General features: G+C 48.1%; 1 protein-coding gene across 8 annotated transcripts; it reads right to left on the bottom strand.

Annotated features, from left to right (window-relative positions):
• Positions 1 to 7,153: 7,153 nt before the first annotated feature.
• LOC122390882 (transcription and mRNA export factor ENY2-like) lies at positions 7,154 to 13,386 on the bottom strand. Of its 8 annotated transcripts, none has more exons than XM_043384301.1 (5): positions 13,322 to 13,386; positions 10,644 to 10,746; positions 10,409 to 10,471; positions 9,731 to 9,876; positions 7,154 to 7,776 (listed from the first exon to the last, which is right to left on the bottom strand). In XM_043384301.1, exons 2-5 carry the CDS (start codon positions 10,649 to 10,651, stop codon positions 7,700 to 7,702), a joined length of 294 nt encoding a protein of 97 aa, XP_043240236.1. In that variant the 5' UTR covers positions 10,652 to 10,746; positions 13,322 to 13,386; the 3' UTR covers positions 7,154 to 7,699. The 8 variants fall into 8 exon arrangements, with proteins under 8 accessions (XP_043240236.1, XP_043240238.1, XP_043240240.1 ...); XM_043384303.1 differs by having other exon boundaries at positions 13,311 to 13,379; XM_043384305.1 differs by having other exon boundaries at positions 13,297 to 13,329.
• Between the last annotated feature and the right edge of the window lie 120 nt (positions 13,387 to 13,506).

The raw sequence follows: 13,506 nt of genomic DNA, 5'->3' as shown, positions 1-13,506 counted from the left end.
TGTGCCAGGACTCGGAGCACCTACTCTCTGTTCTATCTGGCCGAGCACCTACTGGGACCTGGGCATGCAATCAGCCCCTTGATAAACAGTTCAACAAGCAGGAGACGTGACGCAGGTCACCGACTGAATCCGCTGCGATAGCCGCGGGTCGCTATCGGCCGGGTCGGGTCGGGTTGTAAACCCAACAGTTAACTGTTCAGTCGGAGGGCGAGGGCGGTCCCACAGAGTTCTCAGACAGATCACAGTCGACGACACTGAACCGGCTCACAGCAGCAACCAACTTACAATGGTGAGCCAACAAACGACTGGCAGGCGATTCAACAGCGCCGTTGAAGGGTGTAGAGTTAACCCGCGCCGGGCCGGCGCGGTGCTCTGAGATTCCGCGCCGGGCCGGGGGGGTGTCTGAACACCCCCCTTCTAACTCGGCTCCTGGGCCACGTAGCGACACGCGGTAAGCGGCAATCGAAAGAACGTCCAAAAAAGGACGAAAACACTTAGGTCATTTTTTTTGGGTCAGGTCAAAGGTCAGGTCACCAGAGGTCACCAAAGGTAAAATGTTGACTATTTCAACATTTTGGAAACTGCCAACGGCTATCTCGGGAACCGATAGAGCTACAGCGCCGCGGAAAAGCGCATTCGATAGCCCTTTTACATACCTTTCTGAGTAATGTTCTCAGATTTGACCTCAGGTCAACGGTTTAGCCTCCAGAGGGCAAAAACTCAAAAATAGCCGTTTTTACGAAAAACGTTTTTTCGCCAATAACTTTTGACTCAAAAGAGCCATGACATTACTTTTGCCAGCATCGTGTTCCTCTCGTCGAGACGCGTCGAATGAACTATGATTTGACCTTGAAAGGTCAACTTGAAAATTTGACCTCAGGTCAAGGTCATGACCTGACCGGAAAAGGTCATGTTGCATATCAGTCGATCCGCAACGTCGAGTCGAACACATCTAAGGCGTTTTCAGCGCTCTAGCACGCCTCTATCAGAAGTTATTAGCGAAAAACTGTTAGATTCTGTTCGTGACCTGAGATGACCTCGGGGACATAACGAGGGGTCACAGTTGCCATTTTCCGGTTCAGTGTGTCAATTTTGCCTACATCTCGATGTTTGAGAGTGTCTAGAATAGCGTTCGTGCAAAACAGACGCTTTTCAATTTTCTCCCATTGACTTATAATGGAGAGGCCGCAAAATGGACCTGACCTTAGGTCACCGATATCAAAATTCCGAGATATACATTTTATAGATAATGTTGCTCTAATCAATCGCTGAAAGTTTCAAGGCAATCGATCAATCGTGTAGCTATGACGAGCATTCTTATTTTTTCTATGGTGAGGTCACTTGGCGTGACCTGGTGACCTGACCTAAGGCGACCTGGGTCTGAAATATTCACAACATGTGCGGAAAAGATGCACGAACAGGTGTGCCAAAAACGGCGGCGCCTGCGAAAACCGCAGGGGGGGTGTTCAAACACCCCCCCCCCCCGGCCCGGGTTAAATTAATTATTCAAGTTCAGGTCATTCATATTGCCACGTCAGGTCACCAGGTCAAGTCAACTGACCAAGACAAAAAAAAAGTTTGCAATCATGTCCAGTCTGCAGTGTTTGTCAGAGAGGTTTTAAACTTGGTGAATTGCATGATGTTATGGGCGCCTATAATTTGTATATCTCGGATTTTTTATATCCGTGACCAGTCAGGCCAGTGGCGTGACCTTTCCATTGTAAGTCAATGGAGAAAAACGAAAATGCCTCTAGATCCGTTTGTACATATAGGAACAGTCAAATATTTCAGAATCACAATTATTTGGACCACCCGTGACGACCAAGGTGTCTTTTTTGCTGATAGCCTCTAGAAAGGTCATCCGAGGTCATTTGAGGCTACAAACAGATTGTTGCCAATAACTCTCGATTGGAAAGAGATAGAACGCTGGGGATGGCCTCATTGTGTTTGTCTTGCCGAGACGTATCGACTGATATGCAACATGACCTTTTCCGGTCAGGTCATGACCTTGACCTGAGGTCAAATTTTCAAGTTGACCTTTCAAGGTCAAATTATAGTTCATTCGACGCGTCTCGGCGAGAGGAACACGATTCTGGCAATAGAACAGTCGTGGCTTTTTTTAGTCAAAAGTTACTGTCGAAAAACACTTTTCGTAAAAACAGCTATTTTTGGAGTTTTTGCCCTCTGGAGGCTAAACCGTTGACCTGAGGTCATTTTTTATTATGACCTTATCAAAAGAACAGCTCAAAAGCTATCGATTGCTTTTCCATGCATTTTTCTAGCTATCATAGCTCCTGAGAAAATGGCATGTTTTATGAAAAATATAATGACAATTCGCAAATTTTGACTTTCGATGACCTCTGGTGACCCCAATATTGCTCTAAGATGAAAAATAACTTAATATTTTCAAACATACGAATCGAGAGCTATCGACTGCTTTTTACCGCGTCTTTCTAGCCCTCTTAGTTTTTTAGTTAGAGGTGGGTGGTAACATACGCCCCCACCCCACTAGGGCGAAGTTGGCTGAGACCGCCACTGGGGCGCGGGTTAAGAATTCCTGTTATTTGCATAAGGTTTGCAAAATGTTTTTCATCATATTCATGACATCGATGGGAACAATTCACTCAGCGCCCACAGATTTCTCAGTGTTGGTGTTGGTGTCAGTTCATTGTGTTAGACACGTTGGGTTCACCTTCTATTCGGCCATAACCCGCGCCGGGCCGGGGGTGTCTGAACCCCTCCCCTCCAACTCGGCTCATGGGTCACGTAGCGACACGCGATAAACGGCATTCAAAAGAGCGTCAAAAAATCATTAAGAACATACTTTTCATTTTTAGGTCAGGTCAAAGGTCAGGTCACTAGAGAAGAGGGCGCACAGAAGGGGGCACACGGGCCCGTGTCCTCTTCATTCGAATTGGGGGGGGGGGGCATTTGAGACGGCCTTCGGCCTGACTCAAATGGTCCTCAAATGGGACCCTAATCTTTAGACCGCCGAAGACCGTCTAAAAAATGAGCTGAAATGATGATTGAAAACAACAGAAGAGCCCATCTGGGGCCCCAGAAGGTTCATACTCCATATCAATCTATGTAGGGCAACTTTTTGGGCTGGGCCCGGGCCAGGGGCCCTTCGACCTGCACACTGGGGGGGGGGGGGCAGTGTGCAGATCGTACCCCTGCATTCAAAAATCCTGTGTGACGCCTGACCAGAGGTCATTAAAGGTAAAATTTTGCCTATTTCAACATTTTCGACAAACCGGCGCATAGCTCGGGAATCAATACATACAGCGCCGCTATGTAGAGCTACAGCGCCGCAGAAAAGTGCATTCGATAGCTCTTTTAACGCTCCTTCACTAGCATGTCCTCGGATTTCACATCAGGCCAACGGCTTAGCCTCCAGAAGGCGAAAACTTTAAACATAGCCGTTTTTACGAAAAAGATTTTCGGTAATAACTTCTGACTGAAGAAAAATAAGACATTTATTTTGCCAGCATCGTGCTTCTCTAGTTGAAACGCGTCGAATAAACTATAATCTGATATTAAAAGGTCATTTGGAAAACTTTACCTCAGGACAAGGTCATGGCTTGAACGGCAAAGGTCTTGTTGCATATCAGTCGATCCGTACCTACAAACCGTCAGGCTGAACACATCGGAGATGTTTTCATCGCTGTACTGTATCAGGTACCATAGGTGGGCACGATCCGTTCCTCCGTTCCGCCGTTCCGGAACGCCGTTACAATTTTTAGGAACGGAGAAACGGACTCGTTACATTTTGAAAATGGTAACGGACCAAGTAACTTCCGTTACATTGGTTATTCGTTCTTCCGTTACACTTAACAGTTTAGTCCGTTTCTTCGTTCCTCCGTTACTTTTCGTTGTCCAAGCGGGTTGATCTTTCAGCTAACCCACAGACATTAATGCAGCAGCGGAATAGTGGATTATTGAGCAGCCCTGACTTGAAGAAGCAAGATGGGCTCAGTGTACTGGCCTTCCGAAATGAGCCGGCGTTGCAGTATGTGTTCGTAAAGTTCAACACGGGCGTCCCTTCAAGCGCCTCAGCAGAGCGCATGTTCTCAATGAGAAAAGATGTGCTACGTGCAAAAAGGGCTGCCCTCTCAGAAAGCGGCAGCGGAACATCTACAATTCAGGGGGGGGGGCACTGCCGACTTTTGGTCCCATTCTTTCCATGCAACGCACATAGGGCTAATGTTAAAATGCCAAGATCAAAGGGGAGGGGGGGGGGGGCACGGTGCGCCGGTGCCCCCCCCCCCGTTCCGCCGCTTTGCTCTCAGATGCCAACCTGGAAAGTCTAGTGTTCGTGAAGGGCACGTCTAGCGTTCGTGAAGGGCGGGGACAAGTGATTCGCATCAGCACCACCAGACGTTCCAATGTTTAGTGTCCAATCAGTGCCCGCTGTCTTGGTAGATTTGGTGGGCATTCCGCTTTCTCGGTAGGTTTGTGTCAGAATGGTCTCAGAAATTTGTGAAATACACAACATTTTAACGTTTTTTTTTTTTTTTTTTGCTGTAACGGAGTAACGGATTAAAAACTTCCGTTACATTATATGCAGAGGAACGGAGGAACGAGTAACGGAAGTCACGTTTTGAAGGAACGGAGGAACGAGTAACGAATTTACAATTTTGGGGAACGATGCCCAATTGCCCACCTATGTCAGGTACTATCAAAAGTTATTGCCAAAAAAAAACTGCTGGGGACCTTCCATGCTCTGGAATTACCTCAGGGGCATGAGGAGGAGTCATGGGTGCAATTTTCCGATTCAGTGTGCCAATTTTACCTGTGTTCCTATGTTTGAGAGTGCTTAGACTTTAGAATGACGTTCGTCCAAAATAGGCGCCTTTGAATTTTCTCCCATTGACTTATAATAAAGCGCAAAATTGACCTGAGCTTAGGTCACCGATATCAAAATTTCGAGATATACATTTCATACATACTGGTACTCTTACCAATCGCTGTAAGTTTCAAGGTGATCGTTCGACCGGTGTCGCTATGACGACGATTCAAACTTTTCTGGGGTGAGGTCCCAGAAAAGTTCACTTACATCTCAGTAAGGGGTGAGATGAGATGAGTGAGACCTGGCGTGACCTGGCGACCTGAGCTCCAGCGAACTGCGACTGAAATTTTCATACCATGTGCGGAAAATATGCATGAACAGGTGTACCAAAAACCGCAGGGGTGTCTAAACATCCCCCTCCCGGCCCGGTGCGAGATAAGATAGTTGATCATGCACCGGCGTAGTCTTGCACACCGTGTCTGCAGGTCAAACATAAAGATGTCAATGGATCCGACGACCGTTAGTCATACTGAGTAATGTTCTTCTCAGAAACATTCGCTTCGCAGGCATTCACAAGTTGGTCGGTGGCCCACCAGCGCTGCTAGCAACGCTCAGTATGCACACTCGTTCGGCAACGACACGATAGGAGCACCGAAGCCAGTACATCAGTGCGGCGTAATTGAAGCGAGAGGTGCAACGCATATCCCTCGGTTCTGCGCTGACGTCGATCTACTAAAACAGTCGCGAAGCAACGTAGAACAGTAGCGATAAGCCGGCGACGGCTGATACCACTTTTATGACAACTGATATTATTGTTGATTGATATGGCTGAAGAAAGACTTGCATACCTATCACTCGAAGTGGACGACTACAAGATCTACCAAAATAAGCTGGTGACCATTTTGCGATACCAATATCGGCCGAAACCTGAAAAAGACGGGTCAACACCGCACTTACAGTACATTAGACAAGTTCTCGCTCCGAAACTGCAGCATGACCTGAACGCGCAGCTGAGCGCGCTGGGTCGAGACGCGACCCTGCCGACGGACGAGTGTGGACGCTGCGGCGGCCTGCCCGCCGACGGCCTGCGCGTCGAGCGGACGACCATTTCGGGGAGCGTGGCGGACAGAGTCGGCTGGATAACCATCAACAGACTGAAGCTGGTGCTGCACTCGGACCACGACTTCATGCTGGAGCTGAACGTGTCGGCGGCGCCGCTGGCGGCGGAGGCGGCGAGCGGCGCGTCGGAGCCGTGTCTGGCGCCGTCCGACACCCCCGGCTTCTACCGGCTGCTGCTGGGGCGGTCGGCCGAGTGCCGCCACCCGCAGCGGCGCGAGCTGCCGGCCGCGGCCGTGCGCGCCGCCATGACCGCGGCCGTGCGTGGCCACTGTGCGGGCGCCGAGCCGCGCGTCAGCGGCCCGGCCGTCACCTTCGACGGCGGCCAGGGGGACGTCGACTGCGTGTCCTGCGTGCCGGTGCGCTGTGAGGCTGCCGTGCCGTGGCTGGAGGAGCTGCGCGCGCGGCCGCGGCCGGCCGGCTGGCCCGGGGAGCGGCTGCTGGCGCGGCTGGCCGGGTCGCTGCACCTGGTGCCGGTCGGCCCGAGCGCAGCCGACCGGCGGCTCTGGCGGCTGTCGTTCTCCGGACCGGAGGCGCTGCTGGTGCGCGCGCTGCCGGCGCGGGCGCGCTACTGCCTGTTGCTGCTGCGACTGGTGCGTGCCCACCGGCGCCAGCAACTGGCCACCGTCTCCTCCTACTACCTGAAGACGTGCGTGTTCTGGCTGTGTCAGCGGCAACCCGAGGCCGACTGGCAGGAGCCGCTGGCGGCCATCCGCGCCGTCCTGGCCATGCTGGAGGAGGCCATCGACCAGGGCTTCCTGCCCTGTTTCTTCTGGAGCGAGATGAACGTGTTTCGCGAGCCGACGCCGGAGCGGCTGGCGGCGCTGCGTCGCACGGTGCGTTGCTTCCAGGAGGATGTCCTCCCTACTCTGTACGCCTCGGTAGTCCGCCGGAGAGTTCTGGTCGTGCCCCCGGAGCGGGCGCCGAATGTATATCTGGTCGTGCACTATTTCAGACCCCCACCCAAAGACAACGAACCGAAAGCAAAAGCTACCTAACAAGTCTGACTCACGATACACAGTGTCCCTAGTCCCCAAGGATATGAGTGCATTTGGGTCAGCTGCTGTGTGAAAAAAAAAATAAAGCCAAGACACAAATACGAAATTATGAAGCGACAACTGGCGAAACAAATAAGCCACTCATTTCCTTGTACAGCTGCAAGACAGCTGAGTTAGTTTCAGCTGCATTGAAAGCGATAGATAAAAGTTCAAAGATTCATCAGAAGTACCTACACATAAAGAATTGATACAAAGCTGTGAATGTGTATTTTTTTTTTTTCAGAACGGACACTAAGATGGTGTCATCATTTCTTGAGGTCAATTCACATTGAATGAAAGTGTCTAGGCGATATTTGCGTCTTCATCAGACAACACAAGCACGACACGACATTTGTGGCAACAGGAATCACGAATCGTGTGACTTCAGAACCCTTGCTGGCCCCGCTACAATACGTTGCGAACCATGCAGTGCTGCCACCTGGCCGAAAGCGGATGAGTCACGCGTGTGGCGGTGATGGAACTATCACAATGATCAGAGCGGCGACACAGACGATTACACGATCACTCACATCGAACAGAGGTGCGATCTCACTCCCTGGCCGGCCCTGAGCAGCCATTCACCGCCCCGCGCTGGGCACGATCGGTCGGGGGAGGGGCGCCGGCGGCCACCGGTTCAGCCCACACGGCTGACCGGTCACAGGTCACACGGAGACCGGCCCCTCGCCATCGTCACGGGACGGGATGTCACACCGCCCAGTCCTATCACACCACGGGCATGGCGGTAGTCGCCAGCCGATCACAGGTTCGTCTGCTGCGCCAGAAACGTCTTGATGCGCTGCAGCAGCTCCTTCTTCACAGAGTCTGGCACAAGAGCTGCAAAATTGCAGCGATAAGAGAAAAATTGGTTCTCATTCTTAAAAAAAAAATCTGACATAATTTCCACATAAAAAATGAATAAGAATTGCTAGAAACTGCCGTATTGTTCATAAGCCGATACAGGCGAGTAAATGAAAAAGCGATTATCTGTGATTAAGGCGCATTTAGTTGTCGCAAAGTTATGATCATTTTGTTTTCATTGCAAAGTAATAAAGTAAGGCTGCCTAAACTGAAAATGCATAGATCGAGTTAAATCGCACAAATGATGGTGCATATTAAATGTCATATGGACGAACCACGTCCACGGTAAGTCAGCAACTGTCTCGAATAATCAAATTACAGACCGCCAAAACGGCAACGCACTGACACATAACATACAGGACTAGAGCGACTTGGTAAGGACAAACTGGGCCTTCCGTAGTATAAGGTTTATAAAGTGCATCGGAGTGGAGCTGCAAGGCGTGGCAGAGACAAAGAGCCGAAACCGAAAACATCCACTTTTCAGCTATTTTCTTATCAGTAAATAAAATGTACATAGAAAGAACTACAATCAAGACAGCTGTTACCCGACCACGGAAAATACTTCTGAGTATTGCCTTGCGAAAGCCCCGACTCATAGCGCCAGACCTGGCCATTCCGGGTAAAGGGAGAATTTAGATGCGGAAAGACTAGCATGCCCATCAAAGCCGGACGCCATATAGTCCATCCAGTGTCCCAAAATTGTATTTTGGTTTGGGTGTCAGAGGGGAAATTTCTCTCCAAAAATGGGAATGAGAGTGGAAAATTGCTGGTCAAGATATGAAAAGAGTGTGGAAAACCACTTCACGCCTAAAAGAGTGGAAAAAATCAATACCATTAATTTTTATGCATGCGTGATAAAATATGAAATGTACAACCAGTATAACGCCTTTTGGGGCGACTAACGGAGCGAGCGAGAGGGTGAGCCTTGCACGTGCGAAATTTCGAGGGGTACCTCCAACTGACTTGTGCACGGCACCCTACTAACCGGTCTCTAGCGATGTGCCAAATTTGAGCACAATCGGCCCAGCCGTTCTCGAGATCTGGAAGCGGCACCCTGCACGTGCGCACGTGCAAAACGGGTCCCAACTGACTTGTGCACGGCACCCTACTAACTGCTCCGTAACCGTGTACCAAATTTGAGCGCAATCGGTCCAGCCGTTCTCGAGATCTGGAAACGACCCCTGCACGTGCGCACGTGCAGCAGCACCCCAACTCTGGCACATGGATATGCATTGCCTAGTGGGTGCCTACCTACATGCCAACTCTCAGCGCAATCGGCCCAGTAGTTACCGAGATATTGCAACAATTGCAAAAGTGACACCTCTTCGTTTTGCACGTGGCACGTGCATAAGGGGTCACCCACATGCATCGGGAATAGTGCAATACTTGGTAGAAGGAATGAAGCTACCCTACAAAAATTACCGCATGTAAATCGGTCAAGTGGTTGCTGAGATATAAGCCTCGCAAAAGCGTGACCACGGCCGGCCGGCCGGCCGGCCGCTCATACTCAGAAATTTCCGTTAATCTAAGGAAAGACTACGCTCGCTTCGCTCGCTCCGTAACGACCATCCATGATAATGCCTTTTCTTCGTGATAGTGGGAGTGGAAAATTGCTCCTAAAAATCGGAGGTGAGAGTGCGAAATGATTTTCATTTGGATGTCGTTTCCCACCCAAATCAACAAATTTTGGGACCATCCAACTCAACTGACTTTAGCCTGGCCGCGGCTGCTCCCACCAACCGCAGAGCATCGCGGACAGGGGTCCCATATGTCGAGCGCCGGAGCGACCCGAGCCCGAGCTCTCGCGACCGGAAGTTAAATATGCTCTACAAGCTAAGCTACTGGGCGAACTGTCCTCGGACACACCCCGACCCAGTACGCGGCCGCGCTGCCTGGTCCCGATCGCACTCGGCGCCGCGGGAGGACTCACCTCGCCCCTTGGGGGTGATGACGGTCACCAGGTCGTCGACGGTGACATTCTCCAGACCCTTCTCCCGCACCACCTCCTTGCACTGGACCTTGAGCTGGTCGCGCCAGCCGCACTCGATCAGCCGCGTCCGCAGCAGCTCTTTCAGCCTGGCCCGCGGGCGGTACAAACAGGTCAGACAATCTGGCAGCATCAGGAATCGGACAGCTTTCCATACAGTAGGCGATTGAGCTTGATTGAGAAGGTAAATTGGGCAAGATCAATTGGGCAAATTTGACCATTTGGGTGTGATATAGTTCAGTACCTATACGATATAGTACCAATAAGAGTGAAATTATGTTATGGTTCACAGAAAAAAAAATGACAAGTTCACACAAACTAATGTAATTACTTGCAAGTGTGAAAAGCAATACCAGATGGCAAGTTGATCTATAGGAATTTAGAACAAAATCAAAACTGTAATATAGACAATTTTGAAGCAGGATTTTTATTTGAAATGTCCTGTGTCCTTGTAATTATTTGATGAAAAAGGCAATAAAACAATGAAATAAACAACAGACTTCAATGAACATGACAACAAAAAAGGCTTCAGAAGTGCAAAACATGTTAATGCCTTTAATGCCTCGATATCAACTGAATGGTCAATAGCACACAATGCATCCCTGTTTAAGGTTATATCACCTTTCTTTTTCTCCTGTTTCAATCAGCTTCTGGTTCACAGATGTCCTCATTTGGGCTTCACGGCTGAAAAAAGATAAATCATTTTGGGCATGTAGCACAAAAGCACACCTAGCTCCCATAGAAATGCCAAAGACTGATACAGATATGACCGACAGCAATTATTAGCATTCAGTATGAGCCCACTTGTTAGCTCTACATTTAAATATAACCATAGGACCAAACAACTTGAACTTACTCAGCCATGGTTGTCTTCTTCAGGTAGATAGATACTGGTTCACAAGGTAAATATCAATGGAAGGTATCTTCTTCAGTGCCAAAGAAGTGCAGAAATGATAGCCCTGGAAAGGTGGAAAGAACATTAACAAGCCAATGACTAGACTGAAGTCCTCATCACCTGGCAATGGCCTGCCTGTCCACTGACATACATTCCTACATCATGATCCATGACTGCAGTGTGGCAACACAATTGATAAGCCACACCAGACAGGGTAACAAATCTGCACCAGCATATTAACCGTGCTGGAAATGAAGACAAGACCTCATCTGCAGCCTAGCGAGCCTAGCAAGGAAAACCTAATGCTGTGTAGCATGTTGTAATGTTTGTGTAATTTGTTGGTTGTAGGTACAGCGAAATCCATTCCAGCATTTTTGTATAAGTTTTCATAAGAGTTAGCAAGGAGTAGTTTCTGAATATCAGTGGAACTTGCTATTCTAATAAGTAGGATTGGAAGGTACCCATCTATGTACAAGACTAAATGGTTTACTTTGGCATAAACCTACAATTATTTTACATTTATTGTAATTATTTTACTACATAGCTAAGAAGGCTACACTTATGATGAAAAATCGTAACAAAAGAACAATCATTCCCTGGCTAAATCTAGATGGTTAGGTTAGGTCCATAGTTGAGATGGCAAGGGCAATGGCCCCCAGCGCTGGAATGATGGATTCGTGGTGCCTAACACCTCCATCATAGGCTGTCATGTTAACCCGCGCCCCACTGGGGGGGGGGGGGCTATTCATAGCCCCCCTCCCGTTTTTCTGCAATAACTTCCAAACCACTTGACGTATCGACGCCAAAGTTACAGTACCTTCGGCTGCATCAATTTTACACCTTGTGTCAAAATTTAAACTTCGTAGCTACCATAGGTCGGCCGGAAATGACGTCAGAGTGACGTCATGTTCGGCCGATTTCGACGCAAAACATTGAACCACGGCAATCGCTTCCAAGAGCTCAGTTTTTTTTAAAGCTAGATCCAATTTCTTTGGATGAAAGGACTCAGAATTGACTGCGCTATCAAACTGCTATCTGGGATTTTCAAAATTTTCAGAAAATTTTATAAAATAATATTCAAAATTCATAGTTATTTTTTCAAAACGTTTTTGACTTTTCGAAAAAAAACGGAATATATGTGACAGAACGCATGCCTATGACTAACTCAAGCAAGTTTTACCTAAATATCTTCAAAAATGGCCAAGTTATACGCATTATTGCAAAAAATTCACAATTATTTATTTTTCAAATCAATTTTTCAGTACGTATTTGACATCGTACACCAATATAAATAGCATCATCGTGTTCCTGAGCTCAAACTGCATCCAATAGACACCTTTTTGTTGAAAAATTGTAACTTCAAAATTTGACCTTTCTTTACCTGAAAGTGACCTGTCCTAAGCTAAATTCGGCTCAAAATGACCTCGCATGACACAGACGACATCAAATTCGAAATATATGGCCGAAATGGACCATAAAACATGTGTCACATGACCAACGCACAATATAATATATCCGTGACCTGTGATGACCTGACCCTGACCTGAAAATCAAAGTACAAGTTTGGTACCCTCAAGGTATCTAGAGCATCTGTTCACGAGTGTGTAAAGTTAAACCAAAAATGAGCCTGATCTGACTTGTAAGATGGTGGCCAGAGCCCAAAATGTGAGCAAGCCAAAATGCTAATAATTTTTACTTTGACCTGACCTGTGACGTCATCGGTGACCTCGAGGTCAATGAAATTAGGTTTCGTTCGAGAGATTTTCCGGGGCTATCAGACGCCGTTTGAATTTTGATGATCGGCCCAGAAGTTTCGGAGTTAGGAGGGGGGCTATGGAGAGCCTCCCCCCTCCCCCAGTAGGGCGTGCTATACGCAGACCCCAGTGGGGCACGGTTAACCAAGAGATTTGTAATCAGTAGCAAAATCTAATCAAAACTGATGTTTCAAAAATTGCTATCAAAAGGAGCAGAGAATTGGAATGAAGCATTAACAGAACTACGTACATACAATCTGTAACCTCAAAGTTTGCCTTAATACCATAAGGTGGGACTATTAGAGACAGTGGGGGCAGTGAAACAGGGCCCTTGTATTGTAACTCCGCGATTTAGAGCTGCCAGTGCATTGTGCACCGGTTGAGTGTTAGGCTTTGTGTGGTTGAAAAACATTCTTATGCCTTATTTTTTCATTTGAATGCTAGGATGCATGGAAAAGATGAAGTTGTCTGTTTTTATGACCATATATTATAATCACCGTGCATATATGGTTATCGCCCGCCCACTCCAGCCGTTGATTGGCTGATCCAATTTTTTGTTTGGCTCCTCGTAGTTTCCCCAACTGTAATGGCCCTGCCTTACGCGAAAAAAGGGGGCACGACCCCGGAGGACCTGCTGACCACTGGTATATATCAATACTGATATTGGCATAGCCATAGCATATTGATACTATTCACGATTTTGAAGCGAATCAATGTGGCATTGCAGACATTTCAATTGTATAATTGGTTGTAATTCTGGATAGGTATTGCTAAAAATATCGATAATGGTGGATAATACTTTAAACAACAAAACTCAATAATATTTCAATATCTCAAAAATTAAAATTCAGATGACAAACGAGCATAACCCAACTTGAACCTAACCATGCACCGCCCAAGGCCCTAAAGCACCGCCGGAAGCCGGTGCGCCGCGTTTTGCACTCGCTCAGCACTAGAGAAATTGATGTTCCAAAATATCGCATTCGGTTTTATGACGTCATACGCTTTTACGCTTGCTTTTACGTAACCTCGACCTACCAGTCTGACCAGACCAAGTTTGACTGATGCGT

Source organism: Amphibalanus amphitrite, unplaced genomic scaffold (assembly GCF_019059575.1).
Source record: "Amphibalanus amphitrite isolate SeventyFive unplaced genomic scaffold, NRLGWU_Aamphi_draft 000413F_arrow, whole genome shotgun sequence".
NCBI classification, from domain to species: domain Eukaryota; kingdom Metazoa; phylum Arthropoda; class Thecostraca; order Balanomorpha; family Balanidae; genus Amphibalanus; species Amphibalanus amphitrite.
The sequence above is the reverse complement of the archived record's forward strand: the minus strand, read 5'-3'. Positions and strand labels throughout refer to the sequence as shown.